Here is an 18,574-nt window from a genome sequence, read left to right as displayed (position 1 = left end):
CCTGAGGCTCTGGCTCCCACAGCTCTTTTGGTTTCGCTTACCCCACCAGCCCTTATGTCCCCACCTGCCCTCAAGGCGCTGGCGCTGGATCCTCAGTCTCTCTGCTTGCTCTGCACCAGGGCCCGCGCCACCAGCATTTAAACCAGGGAGCCCCTCCCTATAGTGGCCCGCCCTCCTTCTGGGGAAAGCAGGAGGCGGGGCAGAGGCCAGGTAGGGCCTCCAAGGCAGATTGGGTGTGAACCTGTGCAGGGCCAGGCTCCCTGTGAGCACACCTGGGCAAGGAGGGGCTGCTAGCAGCAGGGTCCCTCCCTTCTTCCTTTTCCACTCCAAGTCATTGGAAAAGAATGCAGAGCAGGGGTGGAGGTGGGGAGCAACCCGCATCTGCCCCATGGCTTTTGAATAGATTTGCAAGGGAAATGCAGGCTGGCCAGAGTGAGGTTTCAGTTCCCCAAACTTCACTTTATTGCCGGGCACGCAAACCCGCAGATAACCCCGCGTGCTGGGGTCTGTGTCCACCAGCTCCTGCTCACTTCCCGAGCTGCTCCACAGCTGCTTACTGTCCAGTGTCTGCTGGAGCCTGGGGTCATCAGGGGTTCTCCTCACTGGGGTGCTCCGAGGCCTTGACCTTGTAGGATCTGGGGTCTCTGTGTGTCTGGCCAGTTGGCAATCCTGTCTGAGAAGGATGGCTAGGCCTTACCCCACTATTCAATCCCTCCATCTGGGCTCAGAGAAAGCCCTCTGTCCACCCAGGACAGTCTGGTTCCCAGTACTCACCTTCTGAGACAGAGGTCTGCTAGCTATGCGGATGGAGGTCCAGAGCCTCAGGGCGATGACCTCAGAGGCTGGCCTACTGGGATCCCAGCACAGGAACCTCTCATGGATCTTCTGGCTGGTCCTCCCCTTTGCTACCCAGAGATCCCAGGGGGGGCAGGGCCAGGGTGGATGCCAAGCCTTTCTTACCAGCCCCTACCCAGTCCCTGAGATCTCGCATGCCACTCTACCACCAGCCCTCACCTCTGTTGGGGTCATTCTTGACCAGAAACTCATCCAGAGCTGCCCAACCCCCTCCAACACGAACCATCAGGGCTCCCCGTGCTATCTGTGGAGCACAGGGGTGGCAAGTTTTCTACCCAGAGCTCTAAGGCTCTGTCCTCCCCTTCCCCCCCAGGCCCACTCACACCTGCTCACCGAGGCTCCCTGGACCTTGAGCCTGCCTCTTGCTACTGGAGTACTTGTGCCCTCTATGTCTCTTGATCTGATCCTGCTGTGTGGCTGTTGCTGGCTGTTGGGGACCCCTGGCCCCAAAATGGTGCAGAGCTCAGGAGAGGGCCCATGTTTCCTCCACATGCAGCCTTGTCCACACCTGTCCTGTTCCCCAGAGGTCAGGAGACTGTCCATAAGGTCCTGCTGGGAAGTGTTTAAGTGCTGGCTGGGGCTTGGGGCATAGAACACACCTCAGGCCACTTTGTCCTGTGGCCAAGACAATATGGGTAGTGTCCCCACAAGATCTAGGTTTGAGCTAGTCTTTTGCTCCGAGAAGGAGGTGTGAGACTGGCCGGGCCAAGCCTCTTTCACATGCCTAGGTATGAACGGAGTACCTGTCTGCCCTCACCTGCTCCAGGTGGCCCTGCTGCAGTGGCACCCACTGGTTCTTGTCCTCTTGGCTCCTCTCCCTGGGCTCTGACTTCCCATGGCTCCAGCTGTTTATGGTGGTCTCTGTCCACCAAGGCCTCCAGCTCAGATCTCCTGAGGACATCTTCAGGAGGCAAGCCTGGGCTCTATTCCACAGGTGCCCAGACCCCCCCTGGTCAGGACACCTCAGAGCCAGTGCTTCCCCTAGGCCTCCAGTCTTATGCTTCAGCCCAGGCAGCTTCTCCAGCACCCAATCCCGGGTCTGCAACACCTATTGTGGAGAATGGCGACCCCCATGCCCAATATTGCCTAGTGCTCCACCTGTGGCTGCCTGAGCCAATGCCCCCAAGACTCTCAGGCCTCTCCACAGTCCATACCCAACCTCCCAGCTCCTTCTGGAGGACAAATGGTCTCTCAGAGGGCATAGCCCAAGGACCCCCGCCCCAGCAGTGTCGTCATGCTGACCCTGGGTTGGTCCACATCACTGTGTAGGCCAGAGTCTCTAGCCATCACTCCTGCCTTAGTCTCCAGGGGTTCAGTCTGATACAGCCTGTGGGAGCATGTCAGTAGATTTTCTACAAAGTGGGTCACAAGCAGTAGCATCCCCTCCAGGGTATGCATCCTGGGGAGAAGATGGGCAGATATAAGCAAGTTGGAGGACCAGCAGGGGGGGTGGAGATGGTGGGGGAATAGGCTCACCGCTCCCTGGAGGGGCTGGACATGATGGCCTGACAGCCCAACAGCTCCATCAGCCGAGCCAGGTGGCAGGTGAACTCATAGGTAGCCCCTTCTGTCAGGTCTGGGCCCCTCCTAGGCCAAGACATTGCTAGGGCCTGTTGTCCCCACGGGAGCTCCTGCCAGCAGACGACCCTGGTGTCCTGTCTGCCCTCCAGATGAGGAGGGTGGAAGGGGTCAGACTGTGTTGCTTCCATGCCCCCCCAATCCTGAGCATTCCTCAGCCCCTTCATGCTCTGGGCCTCCTCCGTGGGAGAACTATAGCCCCGCCCAGGGCTGTCCTCTGCTCAGGGCTGAAGGGGAGAAAGCTAGCAGCGTGCTCCCTGTGGGTTGGATTATCCCCCCAGATTTATAACTCGGAGCCCCAGTCCCTAACCATCCCTCAGAATGTGCCTTTATTAGAAGCAGTGTAGATGTAACTGTATAGCATGAGGTCACAGTAGAAGGTTGGTACCAGTGTGGCCAGTGCCCTTAAAAGGGAGAAAGTTTGGACACAGACATGCAGAGGGCACACACTGCCGTTTATGAGGCAGAGAGAAAGGTGGGATCAGAATGGCATCGTGGCTCCCAGGAGCCTGCCCTACCCACTCTCATTCCAAGCTTTCAGTTCCTGGAGCTGTGAGTCAGGGTGTTGCCACAGTTTGATCTAATTCCATGGTGACTGGTGATGGTAGCCAAAGAACGAGAAATGAGAGCAAGTGGAGGAGGAGGCTGGCCTGTGGTGGCCTCAGGCAGGCCCCGCTTCTCCCATTGTACAGAAGAGGGGTCCAAACCCAGGGCAGAGCCCACTCTCGCCTTTGGCAGGCTGGAGAGGCATTCTTCAGCAGTAAGTTTCTCTCTCTCTCTTGTTCCTACATGAATTCTCTAACCAGCTGTTGCGTAGAGGAATTATTTGTGCATGCTGTGACCATGATAAGGAACACTACTTGCTACAATGGATACAGCAAGACACTTGGGCCCTCCCCAGCCCATACAGCTTAATCTGTACAGTTCGGTTCTTGTCTGGCAGCTACGTACCACCTAACATCCAGCCTGACCTAACGTCAGCCTTATCCCACTGAGACGGCTGTGTCCATGTCTAGGAGACTAGAGGCTGTCAGAAGTGTGAGAGCTGAGCCAGGAAGTTGTCACTAAAAGCTGGTCTTGCAGTCCAAACTTCCCTTCCCCATGCCACTCCTTCACCTTCAAGCCCTCTAGCTCAGCCCCAGAGTCCCCAAATTGTCCAGTCTCCCTGTGGTCACCTTTTTCTCCCAAGAGACTAGGTGAGGTCTTCCTTCTCCCAAACTTCCAAAGTACCTGCAAGGCTGTTTTCCGGCCATCCTCAGGCTGTTGTTCCTTCTCCATGGTCACCTGCTCTGTTAGGCCATACCAGATCTGCTCAGCTGTCCCCGGTATAGCCTTCAGCACATCCTGCTCCTCAGTCTCTGACCAGTACCCTACCAGGGGTTCCATCTCTGCCTGAAGCACAACTGGGAAGACATGACCTCCTGGCAACCCATGCCTGGCCCTACCTGGGCCCCAAGTCTACCCCCTATGCCTGAATATGCTCTGTGTCTACCAAGGGCTCCAAGACCCCAGGGTACCTGGTGAGAGGATCCATTTCCAGATGGGCACTGTAGGTGCTGCTGCCTGGCTAGGGGTCTGTGTCCACTGTGCTAGCTGCTCAAGTTGCTCTGCCAGCTGCACAAGCTGGACACTCAGCTAGGGGAGAAAACCAGTATCACCCCAGGCATACCTGGCCAGAGCCAGAAAGCCCACACTAGCCACCCTGGCTCCCTGGCACAGTGGGCTTTAGGCTTGTCAGAGGACATGGGTGGATGAGGGGCCTCTCCTCTATGGTGGCCATGATGGTCCAAACACCTGCTTCTGGTTCGTGAAACCTGGGTGCTCTGAGGCTGACCCTTGCAGGTCAAGCTGGACCTCCAGGGCTGTTGGCGGTGAAGGCTCGAGGGACCTTGTCCTTGGGTCATGTGGCAGCTTGTGGTGCGCGTAGGCCGTTCTGGACACCGTTGGCCTCACCAGCTCCTGGAGCTGGTCCAACTGCTGCTGAACCAGCTGAGCTTGGTCCTCTGCAGCCAGAGAGAAGAGGCCAGAGGCAAGGGCATAGGCATTGGAGAGGAACTTGGACACCAGTCGCAGGGATGAATGAATCAGAAGAACCCTTAGGAGCCAGCAGCAGGGACCTAGACATTGGGCCAGGGCTGGGGGTGGGTGGCAGGCATATCTTGGGTTTGGACCTGAAAACTAGCACAAATGTCTGCCTAGGGGGCATGGTGTATAAGGAGTGAAGGGTAGGCTTTTCTGTAGTCCCCAAAATATAAGCACCAAATGAATCTTAGCTGGAGTGACCAGCCAGCTGAGTAGCTGGACTGAGGTCCACTCACCTGTGAGCAGCTCAGCCAGCCTTCGGCCAGTGTGCAAAACTCTCTCCAGGTCCCCAGCATGAGCCACAGCTCCGTCACACACGAGCTGAGAGCAGACACATGCCCCTGAGCCTGTGCCAACCTGAAGTCCCCACTCCAGGCCTGGGCCATACCTGCAGGTGCTGCAAGGCTCCCTCAAGGCCCGTAGGCCTCAGGTGCAGCTCAGCCAGGAGCCGCCCACCGGGGCTCAGCTGCTTCAGGAAAGCCTCGCGAGCCGCTTCAAAACTCCGCACTGCTGGGACAAGCTGCTCCAGGAGCCCCCACCTGGGGTCAAAGATGAAGCAGTTAGCTGTGCCCTTCCTGCCCTGGAGCCTTCCAGTTCCCCACCTGTGGCCTCACCTGGCTTCTGCCTGCTCTATCAAGCGATGCCACTGTGCACACAGCTCTGCTGGACACCCAGTCTCCTGCAGCCTCGGCTCCACCTGTGGCGTCCGTTCCCTCAGCAGGCGCAGGAGTAGCTGCAGGGTGTGAAGTCAGGGGGCTGGGAAGGGAGTCTGGAAGCCTCTTCCCACCCTCTCACCACAGCCCCATTTTGGGGAGTCACTGGTCGTGGGGATAGTAATAGGTGTCTGTGTTCCGCCCACCCTGCGGCCAGTCTGCTGTGGTCTGGCATGTGGTAGGTACCAGCTTTTGCCAATGGCGTAACCTGAAGTTTAGGTACCTCCACCTAGCCCTGTGCCCCAGCCTCTTTACCTCCTGCTCCCGAAGCTGGGCAGTAGCCAAAGCGGCATCAGTGGATAGGGGCCCCTGGGAGGCTTGCAACTCCTCCATGCCATCCAGCCAGCTACACAGTGTATCCAAGGGTGCTCGAGGTACCTGCAAAATGGACGTACTCAACCTACCTGGCCTCCACCTGGCCTCCCCCACCAGAGCTACCCTGCCTCACCTGGGCTGGCTGTCTTCCTTGACAGCAGGGCGGCACCTCCACAGCCTCAGTCACCACTGTCTCCGTTACTACCGTCTCGGTCACTTCTGTCACCTGGACAGCATGAGGGCCCCACCAGGCCCAGGGGATCCCTGGTGGGAGTGGGCCCTGGGAGGCGATGGGTGAAGGGGGTCCCCCTTGGGCCCTGGGGCCGGTGCCCGAACGGCTTCTCCTGTCCCCCAGGCAGCCCAGTCGCGAGGCAGGATTTCCCATGGTAGATACCACGCAGGATATATAGGGTGGCCAGGACACCACCAGACAGCCCTATAGTGACAGGAGGACCCGGGTCAGGACTAGGGGATGCACAGGCACATCTTCCCCCACCCCTTACTCAGACTAGTTCTAGGGACACACCATGGGACTTACCAATTGGGGTCTCTGCTGCTGGACTCAGCCTGGGCAGGCTGTGGCACGCCTCCGGGAGGAATCCCTCATGCACCTCTACCCAGATCCTTGGCACCCAGCCTTTCTTCCAGACACTGCTCCACCTCCACAGTCATGCAGCCAGTCTGGCCCCAGCAATTTCCTTTCTTTCCTATGTGTTTCCTGGGAAACCAGTGCCCATCCTCAGCCATGTGGGCTGGGGCGGGGCTGGGAAAGGGGCTTCAGACAAGAGCGTCTGGCCTCACTCCCTCAGTTCTTTGTACAGGGTGAGGGGGCCTAGAGAGGAGGTTTCTGGGAGCTCAGTCTTCACTTAGGCCCCAAACAGGCCACCCACATTACCATAGGGCTAAGGTTCCTTAGTAGAAAGCCAGAGAGGAAGTTGCAGGACTCCAGGCTTGCCCTGGGCATGGTTAGGGGTAAGAGGCATCACACTCCCCTGGGAGTAGGGGCTGGGAAGTCACGGCCAATGCAGCCCCCAGGGAGTTCCAGGCTGCACTCTTCCCACCCACATGGCCCTCACACCTATTCTACTTCCAGCAGCTCCCCCCTTGGGACTCAGACACCCTACATCAGGATTTCCTGGCACCCCAGACTGGTTGGCTCTGTTTCTGGGAACCTCAACTTATCACACCTTTTCCCACCTGGGTCTGAAATGAGCTTAGCACTCCCGTGGTCAGACGTGGTGGTGGGCGTGAGGTGGGTGCTCCTGGTCCTGGCAGGAAGGTGTATGGTGTGGGTGGGTCATGATTGCCAACAGAGCCCTTGTAGCCATCACCGTGGCTTCTTTTACCAAGGAGTGAGGACTTTGTGCTCAATGAAAGAGCAGACAGCCCTCTGCTCTCGTGCCTTGTGGGTCCCTTGCTGCTGACAGAGATGCCCTGGGAGCCCCTGGGGCCTGCCAGCCCCACCCATTCGCCCGCCCCCAGCCTGTGACCCCCAGACCCAGCCCTGCCTGGGCTCGTCTTTATCATGGGTTTGTGTCACTGTTGCCCTGGGAACTTTCCATCGAAAACGGGCTGGGCGAGGTGGGCCAACAGGCCAGGGCAGGCTGCAGACGCACTGTGGGTGGATGGCTGGTGGACGCCTCTGCCAGGAGGGCTTGTCTATCCCACACCCGAGGATGGTCCACCCCATCCTGCTTGCTCTCTGTTCTCAGCCCCCACCCCAAGCCCAGAGAGTGCTGAGTGTGTGGGTCCCTGCAGGAAGCCCCAGTGGGTTGGAAGGGTGTGCCCCAGCCTGCCTACACCTGCTGTGCAGACCTTGTCCTCTTGTGTCAACCCTTCCTCCTCACAGGGACCAGGGGGCTACTTGGAACAGCCACACTACTGGGCCTCTCTCTGGCCTTTGCTTAGACAGGCTGTTTAGCCTGGAGTGTCCCCCGGCCATTCTTCCCACTCACACTTGGGCCTCCATGGAAGCGAAGAAAGAATATGTGTCCCCTGCCTCTGATGCTGGTCACTGGCTTGTCTTACTGTCCAAGACTAGACCATGTCATATTTTTGCACAAGGGCCCCTGAGGCTTCCCAGGGCTGAACAGAAGCAGAGGGCTCAGATCCAGGGAGGCATGGGGCCCACTCAGTGCAGTCTGTACCTTTCCCGCCTGACCTGGGCCATGGTCTCGTACTGAGCCAACTCCTTCTGGGCTGGACAAGGCTCCCAGCAGAACTCTCCAGTCACCCCACCTGGTGCCCAAGGACCCTGATGGCCACTCAACAACTCCAGGCAGCTCATTGGTCACATGACTTTCCACAGGGGGCTCCTTCATCATGGTAGATGAATGAGTGTGTGACCAGGAGGGAACAGTGCTGGCCCCAGGCTGCCCAAACTCTTGCCTATCCACAAAGGAGCAGCTGGCTGACAAGAGCCCACAACCATGTGACTTGGGGCCCATCCTTGGGGCTCCTCTCCCTGAACCTCCTTCTTGTGTATGTGTGTATTTGTGTGTGTGTGGTGTATGTGCATATACATATGCATGTGTGGGGTATATATACATATATGGAGGCCATCAAACCTGTGTCACAATCCATCTCCTTTAAGACAGGCTTGGAACTCACCATGTAGCACACACTGGCCCAAAAGCCTCAGTGTTCTGGGTTCTGCCTATCTCTGCCTCCCCAGTACTGGGGTTACAGGAATGTACTACCATGTTGGCATTTTCTGGGGATCAAACTCAAGTCCTCATACTTTAAAGGCAAGCACTTTACCAACTGAGACATCTCCACAGCCTCTGAGTCTCCTTTTCTAACCCCCCCTTGCACACCAATGCCCTGGCACCCTGCCCAGAGCTACCCCTGACTTAGTGCTCCCCCACTGGTCCTGGCTCTCAAGGGACCACAGCCCTGGCCCACCAGGGCAAGCAGTAACAAGTACAGGAATGTGCACAGGGCTCCACTGTGTGCAGAGCCTGGGGGAGGTGTAGATAGTCCAGGACTGCAGAGAGGTATGCAGGCCACAACAGGTCTGCAATGCAGACCAAACCAGTCCTGGGCAGACCGATGCTCACAAATGGACACACATGACATTCCTATCAGGGACTCAAAGGGCAGCCTGGCTGGAGCTGGTGTGGAGAGACTTCTGCTGGCGCGGCTGTGGAGCCCCGGCTTGTGGTGCTCTGTTAGGTGAGAAAGCCGAGGTGGTCTGGGAGGCCAGGAGCCTAGGGCTGGGACCAGCATGGCCACCACAGGAGCTCTTGTGAGTGAGACTTCTCTCTCAAAGGCTCTGAGTCCCTAGAGGAAGAGGTGGTACAGGCAGGAGAGTGGACTCCGACTGAGGCCTCTGCTGTGAGGCTGTACATCAAAGTAAGTGGCTTTTTTTTTTAATTTTTCATTTATTTATTTGAGAGCGACAGACACAGAGAGAAAGACAGATAGAGGGAGAGAGAGAGAATGGGCGCGCCAGGGCTTCCAGCCTCTGCAAACGAACTCCAGACGCGTGCGCCCCCTTGTGCATCTGGCTAACGTGGGACCTGGGGAACCGAGCCTCGAACCGGGGTCCTTAGGCTTCACAGGCAAGCGCTTAACCGCTAAGCCATCTCTCCAGCCCAAGTGGCTTTTCTTCACAAGAGACAAAGCTTTAGTAGGATAGAAAATATGATAAAAGTGATAGAAAAGCCCACTAGAAACTTTGGGTAGCCAAGTCCAAGGAGACTGTACCCACCCTGGGCAGTGGGGACGTCTCAGCTCTTCTGGGAGGGGATCTGGGGGAAGCAGCTACATGGCAGGCCCATGGTACTGTATCCCCAGGGGGGTCGGCAGAGACTAGCTTTAGACCAGCCACAGAAAACCAGCTCAAAGCTGGGCATGGTGACTCACACCTTTACTCTCAGCACACAGGAGGCTAAGGTAGGATGATCTTGGTGAGTTCAAGGCCAGCCTGGGCTAGAGTGGGACCTTGTCTTAAAAAGAAGAAGGAAGAGGAGGAGGAGAAACCGGGTATGGTGGCACACGCCTTTAATCCCAGCACTCACTCAGGAGGCAGAGGTAGGAGGATTGCTCTGAGTTCGAGGCCACCCTGAGACTACATAGTGAATTCCAGGTCAGCCTGAGCTAGAGTGAGATCCTACCTCGAAAAAAAAGGGGGGGGGGCTGGAGAGATGGCTTAGCGGTTAAGGTGTTTGCCTGCCTGCAAAGCCAAAGGACCTTGGTTTGATTCCCTAGGACCCATGTAAGCACAAGGTGGCGCATGTATCTGGAGTTGTGTTTGCAGTAGCTGGAGGCCCTGGCTTGCCCATTCTCTTCCTCTTTCCTCTCTCTCTCTCTGTCTCTGCCTCTTTCTCTCTCACTCTCAAATAAATAAATAAAAATTAAGAAAAAGAAAACCTACTCAAATAAGGATAAGAAATAAAAGCGAGGCATGTAAGGCCGGGTGTGGTGGCACACGCATTTAATCCCAGCACTTGAGAGACAGAAGTAGGAGGATTACCATGAGTTCAAGGCCAACCTGAGACGACATAGTGAAATCCAGGTCAGCCTGGATCAGAATGAGACCCTACCTTAAAAAACCACAATAACAACAACAACAAAAATGAGGCATTTTACCCCTTCCTGCCTTCTCATTGGCAGAAGCTCTCTATACTTTTTTCTCTTTCCTTCTCTTAATCTAACGAAGTAGCTCTAAACACTTTTTTTTTTTTGAGGTAGTAAAAGTGAAGGAGGCAGCTGTCAACATGCAGCCCTGGAAGTGGAGGGGAGGAGAGGGGAGAGGAGAGAGGGGAGGGAGGAGAGAGAGGGAAGAACAAGCACTCCAAAGCAGTGGGCTGCCCAGGTCTAGTGAGCCTTGAAGCTGAGTGACCTTCAGGGTTAGGCTGATGCCAGGACAGGACTCCCATCAACCTTTCTCTCAGAAGTTCTAGAAAAATCACCTTTCCTCTCACCGGCTCTGACTGGGCGCCCTGTTCTTATGGGCCAAACTCTATCCTCCTAAAAGTTATGTTCAAGTCCTAAACCCAAGACCTGTGAGTGCAACCTTATTTAGAAATGTGGCTTTTCCAGGTGTCATCAAGTTAAGATGAAGTCATTAGAATGGGCTCTCATCCAATGTGACTGCCTTCATGAGAGAATGCCATGGGAACATGGGACGTACTTGGGAGGAGCAGTGATGTGGGTGTAGAGATGGAGGATTGCAGCTACAAGCACGGCATGTCAGGCTTGGAAGTGACGACCAGAGATGGGAAGGAGCTCAAGGGCAGCGCATCCCACTGACACCTCCAGCTCAGGCTGCCAGCCTCCGAAACTGAGGGAGAACACGTTTAAGTTGCCTAGTGGTCCTTTGCTATGGTGATCCTAGGATGGCCTGCCTACACAGCTGCTAGCCTGTCATAGTAGTCAGGCAATGATGTCTCTCTGGTCTCAACCGAGTCACACTGTCCTTGCAGCTGGTGTGGCATCACCATCTCTTGGTTCCCAGAGGCCAGGGGAAGATAGTACCTAGGGCCACAGACTTGAGCAGGTCAGGGCTGTGCTCCCCAGGGAGGGCCCAGAGACCAGCAGGGGAGCCACCAACAACAAGAAGGGTTGGGACAGAGATGGTGAGTGCAACCGTCACACTGGGATGAACAGCAGCTCTGGGGCTGTAGCTTGCCTGTATAACCTTCCCCTTACAATCTTTTTTTCTCCCCTTCCCCAAAGGTAGGGTCTGGCTCTCACTCAGGCTGACCTGGAAATCACTCTGTAGTCTCAAGGTGGCCTTGAACTCACAGCGATCCTCCTACCTCTGCCTCCCGAGTGCTGGGATTAAAGGTGTGCGCCACCATGCCTGGCTTCTCTTACATGTTCTAGAAATCATGGCTGCCACAGTTCTGAAGAATCAGAGGACTGAACCTAATGTGAGGAGCGAGTAGATCTGCATTTGCTGAATGGGTCACTGCAGATGCTAGCAGACTACCACAGCCTATGTACACACTGTCCACTGGTACATCTGCCCCCACCAACACTCTTAGGCCCTCTGGACCTGCTTAGCCTGTGAGCAAAGGCATAAAGCATGTCTAAGTTAAAGTTCTCTAGGAGACATAGCTCAGTAGCAAGGTTTTGCTTAGTAAGTATCAGGCCTTGGGTTGACCGCCAGCACAGCTGCTCAGCATGGTGACTAAAGCAGGCAGACGACAAGCTCAATGTCAGTGGAAGCACCTTAAGGGGACCCTGTCTCAAAACAAACAAACGTAGCCGGGCGTGGTGGCTCACGCCTTTAATCCCAGCACTTGGGAGGCAGAGGTAGGAGGATTGCTGTGAGTTTGAGGCCACCCTGAGACTCCATAGTGAATTCCAGGTCAGCCTGGGCTAGAGTGAAACCTTACCTCGAAAAACCAAAAAAATAAAAAAACAAAGGTATGAAAGTGGGCAGAGAGGGGCTGGAAAAATTACTCAGAAGTTAAGGAGTTTACCTGCAAAGCCTAATGACCCAGGTTCAGTTCCCCAGTATCCATGTAAAGCCAGATGAACAAAGTGATGCATGCATCTAGAGTTTGCAGTGGCTGGTGGCCCTGGCATATCCATTCTCTCTGTCTCTCTTCTCTCCTTCTGCTTGTAAATAAATAAAAAATAAAAATATAAAATGAAAATAAAAAGGCTAGGGGTATATAGCTCAGTGATAGAGCATTTGCCTGGCATTTATGAGCCCCAGGTTTAATTTATTTGTTGTTATTTTTGAGGTAGGGTCTCGCTCTAGCCCAGGCTCACCTGGAATTCACTATGTAGTCTCAAGCTGGCCTTGAACTCAACAGTGATCCTCCTACCTCGGCCTCCTGAGTGCTGGGATTAAAGGCGTGTACCACCATGACCAGTGAGCCCCCAGGTTTAATCCCTAGTACCCCAAAAGAAAATAAAAAAAACTCTTTTTTTTTCTTTTGAGGCAAGCCCAACAGATTGGCCCTTTTTTTCGTGTGTGTGTGTGTGTGTGTGTGTGTGTCAGAGACAGAAAGAGAGAATTGGTGCACCAGAGCCTCTAGCCACTGTAATCGAACTCCAGATGCGTGTACCCTCTTGTGTACATGTGCACCACTGTGTGCTTGTGTCACTATGCATCTGGCTTACATGGGACCTGGAGAGTTGAACATGAGTCCTTAGTCTTCGCAGGCAAGCACCTTAACCACTGAGCCATCTCTCCAGTCCAAGAAAGAAATCTTAAAGTAATAGCACTGCATGCTTTTTTTTTTTAATTATTTGTTTATTTATTTGAGAGCGACAGACACAGAGAGAAAGACAGATAGAGGGAGAGAGAGAGAATGGGTGCGCCAGGGCTTCCAGCCTCTGCAAACGACTCCAGACACGTGCGTCCCCTTGTGCATCTGGCTAACGTGGGACCTGGGGAACCGAGCCTCGAACTGGGGTCCTTAGGCTTCACAGGCAAGTGCTTAACTGCTAAGCCATCTCTCCAGCCCACCACTGCATGCTTTTAATCCTGGTATGTGGGAGGCTGAGGCAGAAAGATCCCAAATTTGAGGCCAGATGCAGACTACAGTGCAGACTACATAGGGAGTTCCAGGCCACTATGGATTCCATCTCAAAAACAACAAAGAAAGACTAGAGAGATGGCTTAGTGGTTAAGGCACTCTCCTGAAAAGACTAAGGACCCAGGTTCAATTCCCCTGAACCCATGTAAGCCAGATTCACACAGAGGTACATGCATGTGGAGTTTGTTTGCAGTGGCTAGAGGCCCTGGTGTGCCCATTCTCTCTCTCTCTCTCTCTCTCTCTCTCTCTCTCTCTAGTAAATAAATAAAAAATAAAATATATTTAAAAAAAAACAAAGAATGGCCTGGAAAGATGGCTTAGTGGTTAAGGCGCTTGCCTGCGAAGCCTAAGGACCCATGTTCGACTCTCCAGATCCCACATTAGCCAAATGCACAAAGGTGAGGCAAGCAATAAGGTTGCACAAGGCCACTCGATGGCATAAGCATCTGGAGTTCGATTGTAGTGGCTGAGGTCCTGGCATGCCAATTCTCTATCTCTCCTCTCTTTCTTTTTCTCTCTTTCTCTAAAATTAAAAAAAATAAAGCCAGGCATGGTGGTGCACGCCTTTAATCCCAGCACTTGGGAGGCAGAGGTTGGAGGATCACCGTGAGTTCAAGGCCACCCTGAGACTACATAGTAAATTCCAGGTCAGCCTGGGCTAGAGTGAGACCCTACCTGAAAAAAACGAAAATAAAATAAATAAATAACAAAGAAGATGTAGGCATCAGTGAGATGCCCATCAAAACATCAGCTTCCTGCCTGCAAAACTGAGACTTCAGCTGGGCGTAGTGGCTCATGCCTTTAATCCCAGCACTAGGGAGTCTGAGGTAGGAGAATCTCTTGTGAGTTTGAGGCCGGCCTGAGACTAATTCGAGGTCTGCTTGGGCTGTGAAGCCTAAGGACCTAAGTTCAATTCACTAGTATCCAAGTAAAGCCAGATGAACAAGGTGGCACATACATCTGGAGTTCATTTGCAATGGCTGGAGGCCTTGGAGTGCCCATTCTCTCTCTCTCTCTCTCTGTCTCTTTCTCTTATTCTCTCTCAAATATAAATAAAATACTGTTTTAAAAATCTGAGGCTTCACCTCATGGGGGCTTCACTGGGGCTGGAGGCTGGTGCTGCCGCCACCAATGATACCAGAGTGAGCAGCCCATCTCCAGACTCTTGACTAGAGCCTTGGGCTGACACCAGGCATTGAGAAAAATCATCGGGGAGCCAAACCCCAGTGGTGAGCTTGACCCTGTGGGCAGTGACCCACTGTTAGCTGACTCCTGCCCACCAAACCGTGGGGAGAGAAGGCACTTTCCTGGGGAATAGGTGATACAATGGTGGTGGCAGAGAGGAGTGTGAGGACCCTCCTCTGCCATTCTTGTGTCCTTCCCAAACCAGTAAGAATGAGTGTTTAGCTGCCCCCAAGGCCAAGGGTTCTCCCGTCATTTTACTTTGTCCTTGTCAATGTCCCTAAGGGCCAAGGCCCAAGCCAGACCAGGGGACCCCAGGGATTTTTCATACCAGGGGAACTAACCTCTCTTTTTTCAAGTGAGCCTGGGCAGTTGTAGGTGGCATGAGGAGTGGGTTTGGGGTCCCTGAACAAGCAAGGTCAAGTTTAGATGCTGGTCTCCTGATCTTGCCAGCATAAGCCCAGGAACTGGGGGTTCCAGACCAGGGTTTTCACTCCAGTAGGCGAAAGCAGATCAGTGTGGGCTGGGCTGTGGCCAGCTGTGGACCATTCCCACCCCATGCTGGCTCAGAAGTAGGCCATCCCAGAGGGGTTTGCCAGGGGCTCCTGAGATTTGCAGGAAGCCACCACAGCAGAGAGGCCACCTGTGCCTGGAGCCACTGCAGAAATGAGACAGATAACCCCATACTACAGTACCCATTGTAAACACCCACCTCTCTATGCCCTAAGAAGGAATGCTTGGTCTGGAAAGGGTGCTCTATCAAGCTTATTTTTGGTTCCTGCCAGGGCACTCATTAGTGGGTACAGTTGACCAGCCTCTGAGGGGCAGGTCCCTGTGCTTGAGCCCAAGCAGAGATTGGATACTTAGCACCACAGCTACCAGACGTGACCTCCTGGCATGGAAAGGTGCTATTCCCAGCTCCTTGGGAGTCCCTTGGCGTGGGCCTTCTTCATGTGCAGAAGTGTGTTCTCAGCAGCCTGCTGCCACTAGTCCTGTCCCCGCTGCTCTCTGACCATGTCCCCAAGGACAGGCTGCTGCCAGTGGTCCTCCAGTAGCTGGTGAGCAGCAGAGCTCTCGGCTTCAGATGCTGCCAGCTGGGGGTACCTCGTGGGGCAATGAAGCCATCCTTCCAGCTGGGGCTGACGAGTGAGGTGTAGCTGTCTTGAACCCCCACCTACATCACCTTTCTCACTTGGCTTGCAAATAAATAAATAAATAAAATATCTGAGATGACAGAATTACATGTTATTGTGGCCCTGGAGACCACAGCTCAAAATCAAGGTGTCCTGGCCTGCATTCCCCACCTAGGTTCTGAGGGAGGACCCTTGTTTGTCTTTTCTAGCTTCTGGTGGCTCCAGGAGTTCCTTGGCTCGTGACAGTCAGCTGTGCCTCGTCATACATATGCAGTGTCACACAGGCTACACTGTGTCACTATTATTTAATTATACTTAGTTACACTCCCAAAGATCCTTTTCCCAAATAAGGTCACATTTCTGGGTACCTGAGCAAATATTCGACCTGTTGCAAGGAGGAAATGCAAATAAGTATTTGCTTTTAAGTGCTCAAAAAGAAGGGCTGTGGACATGGCTCAGCAATTAAATGTGCTTGCTGGACAAGCCTTTTTAGTCCCAGCACTCCGGAAGGTATGAGGATTAGTGTGAGTTCAAGGCCACCCCAGACTACATAGTGAATTCCAGGTCAGCCTGAGCTAGAAAGCGATACCCTGCCTCAAAAACCACAAAGAAAAGCCTGTGGGCTGGAGAGATGATTCAGTGGTTAGGGGCACTTGCTTTCAAGGTTTGATGGCCTGGGTTTGATTACCCAGTACCAGATGCATGGGCTGGAGAGATGGCTCAGTTGTTAAATGCACTTGCTTAAAGTCAGAGGCAACATGGTTCATGCAGTGATGGGAGGCTTTGATGCATCTCTCTCTCTCCTATCATCTATCTATCATCTATCTATCTGTGTCTGTCTGTCTCTATCTATCTATCTATAATCTATCAGCTATCTCTCCTTGGAAATAATAAATAAAAATATTTAATTAATTTTTAAATTAAATAAAAGCACATAAAGAGGATGAGGAGATAGCTAAGTGGGAAAAGTGCTTGCCTCCCAAACATGAATACCCGAGTTTGAGCTCCAGAAGGGCAGAGGGATTGTGGAGTGGGCAGACTGTTGAGCTGAGGGCTACCAGCTCTGGTTTGTAGGTGTCTCCCAGGAAGGTGTGGGAAGGTGTACTGCTGGTCCAGATGGGTCAGAGAAAATTTTCTCCCACACTTTGTGGGCAGGAGAGGAAGAGAGAAAAGTGCCTCTGGATTAATGCTGTGATGACAGCATGTACAGGAGCTCACTGAAGTGTCTGGGATCACATGCAGTATATATAGCTTCACCTGCAGTTCTCTGATTACACCTTTGTCAGACTCTGTAACCACTGCTACCTGTGTGTTTGCTATACTGAATGGCTAAAGAGGGTCATCACAGATGTCCTGCCTCCACACAGCTCAGGTCAGTAGTGTGGCCCAGACATTATACCTGCCCTGAGACTGTGGCCCAAACTCCATCTTACTTATGAACCCATGATGACAGTCACATTCCATGTGTCTCCTGGTTGTGAACATTGGGTTAAACTGTGACTCTCCAGAGGATATGAGGTCCCTAGTCCCTTGCACCTCAGAATGGGACCTTATTTGGAAATAGTCATTGTGACTAGCTAGGATCAAGTCACACTGGAATAGGGTGGGTCCCTAATCCAACATGACTGATGTCCTTATAAAAATAATGGTAAGTGCATATGGAGACATACAGGTGAGACAGTGGGTGGTGTATCCTAGGTAGGTCAAGGAATGCCTGGGATTATGCCACCCCCAGGTGGTAAAGAGGCCAGGAAAAGATTCTCCCCATCCTCAGCAGGGCCAGCCACACCCTACCTCTATCTAGATCTTGCCTCTGAGTCTGTGAGACAACATCATGCTCTGGTAGCTGGAAGCCTCCAGATTTTCAGGTTTGGAGGCACCTTAAAATTCCACTGTACCACCAGTCCGAGGTCCTGGACAGGGGGCCACACCATGTGCTCAACCCAGGGAGGAATGTCTTCCCCATCCAAGCCTGGGTTCTCCCTCCAGAGCTCCCTGATGAGGTGGGCATTGGAGGATGTGTTGCACTTTCTCCTCAGAACACATTTCTTAAAACAGGGTCAGGGCTATGACTTACCTCCTGATAATCCTCAGCTCTTAGGAAAATTGAGTCATGCCCCCCAGGGAGGTCTGTCTGTTTTGTCTGCTGGGCCCACATTTTGGGAGCCAACCATAGGGATGAGGGTCTTGAAGCCTCTGAGCAACCCTCTCTGTGGTGGTCAGTGCTGCACTGCCATCCCTGAGCTCATGGCCCAGAACCGGCTGATGGCGACATGGAAGCTTTCCCCCACCAACCACACTCCTGCCTGAGTGCACCCCAAGGGGATGCTGGTGGTCTGGTACTTGGGACATCCTCGCCACCCTTCTCTTGTTTGGCAACCATGCAGGTGCATTGGGATCACAGGTGTGTATGCCACTTTGCTTCCAGCTTTGGGTGGCTCCTGGGTAAGATTGAACTGGGATTATTATACTTGCAACAAGTGCCTGTGACCACTGAGCCATTTCCCCAGCCCTTGACTGGTCTTTCCTGTGCTGGATCTCCTTTTCCTTGTGCCCTGCCTCTGTCACTAACAGGTGTCTTGTGTTCCACACATTAGTTCTCACCATGACATGACCCCCATGCACACACACTCATACATAGAACACACACAAATTACAAGGAAAAGAAAAGAACAGGTAGGCTGGAGAAATGGCTTAGTGATTAAGGCACTTGCCAGCAAAGCCAAAGAACCCAGGTTAATTCCCCAGAACTCACATAAAGTCAGATGCACAAGCAGAAAGACCATGTGTCTGGAGGTCATTTGCAGTGGTTGGAGGTCCTGGCACACCCATTTCCTCTCTCTCTTAAATAAATAAATAAAGTAATTAATTAATTTTTAAAAACATTTAAAAAAAACCAAGCAAACATAATGTAAACTGGAGGAGAGAGGAGACCCGGAGGCAGAACACAGCAATCCACCCTCTCAGTCCCCAGACCTGGGAGCAGGAGAAGGAAAGGAACTGACTTCCCAGTCCTGGAGGAGGAGAGACCTCAGGCCAAGAGGCATGGGGAGGATCGGAGAGGGTGTGGAGCAGCACCCTGGGCCCACAGCGAGGACAAGAGGGAGATTGTAGGGCATGGCAGAGGGGAGGCACTCGGGTGGCGCCATGGAGAACCCAGTTCACAGTAGCTGTGTGGAGCCCAGGACACAATGGCGTGTTGTTCGGAGGCACT

General features: G+C 53.5%; 1 protein-coding gene across 6 annotated transcripts; it reads right to left on the bottom strand.

Annotated features, from left to right (window-relative positions):
• Window positions 1-451: 451 nt before the first annotated feature.
• On the bottom strand, window positions 452-6,220 carry LOC101609460. 6 transcript variants are annotated; one of them, XM_045144017.1, is made up of 16 exons: window positions 6,082-6,220; window positions 5,677-5,979; window positions 5,484-5,606; window positions 5,130-5,248; window positions 4,904-5,054; window positions 4,752-4,836; window positions 4,228-4,436; window positions 3,951-4,068; window positions 3,664-3,836; window positions 2,332-2,519; window positions 2,098-2,254; window positions 1,613-1,903; window positions 1,189-1,407; window positions 1,015-1,099; window positions 775-905; window positions 452-673 (listed from the first exon to the last, which is right to left on the bottom strand). In XM_045144017.1, exons 2-16 carry the CDS (start codon window positions 5,926-5,928, stop codon window positions 587-589), a joined length of 2,388 nt encoding a protein of 795 aa, XP_044999952.1. In that variant the 5' UTR covers window positions 5,929-5,979; window positions 6,082-6,220; the 3' UTR covers window positions 452-586. The 6 variants fall into 6 exon arrangements, with proteins under 6 accessions (XP_044999952.1, XP_044999955.1, XP_044999956.1 ...); XM_045144021.1 differs by having other exon boundaries at window positions 535-673; window positions 775-850; XM_045144023.1 differs by having other exon boundaries at window positions 535-673; window positions 775-847.
• Window positions 6,221-18,574: the final 12,354 nt, after the last annotated feature.

The sequence above is a fragment of the Jaculus jaculus genome, chromosome 2 (genome assembly GCF_020740685.1).
Source record: "Jaculus jaculus isolate mJacJac1 chromosome 2, mJacJac1.mat.Y.cur, whole genome shotgun sequence".
Taxonomy (NCBI): domain Eukaryota; kingdom Metazoa; phylum Chordata; class Mammalia; order Rodentia; family Dipodidae; genus Jaculus; species Jaculus jaculus.
The sequence above is the reverse complement of the archived record's forward strand: the minus strand, read 5'-3'. Positions and strand labels throughout refer to the sequence as shown.

What these genes read in the sequence shown, in the direction of transcription:
- LOC101609460 (XM_045144017.1), bottom strand. Translation starts at nt 5,928, where the DNA reads ATGGGAAATCCTGCCTCGCGACTGGGCTGCCTGGGGGACAGGAGAAGC. An exon ending in GCTGGCTGAGCTGCTCACAG is followed by an intron (nt 4,437 to 4,751) that starts GTGAGTGGACCT and finishes CTCTGGCTGCAG; the next exon opens with AGGACCAAGCTCAGCTGGTT. An exon ending in TCCAGCCCCTCCAGGGAGCG is followed by an intron (nt 2,255 to 2,331) that starts GTGAGCCTATTC and finishes TCTTCTCCCCAG; the next exon opens with GATGCATACCCTGGAGGGGA.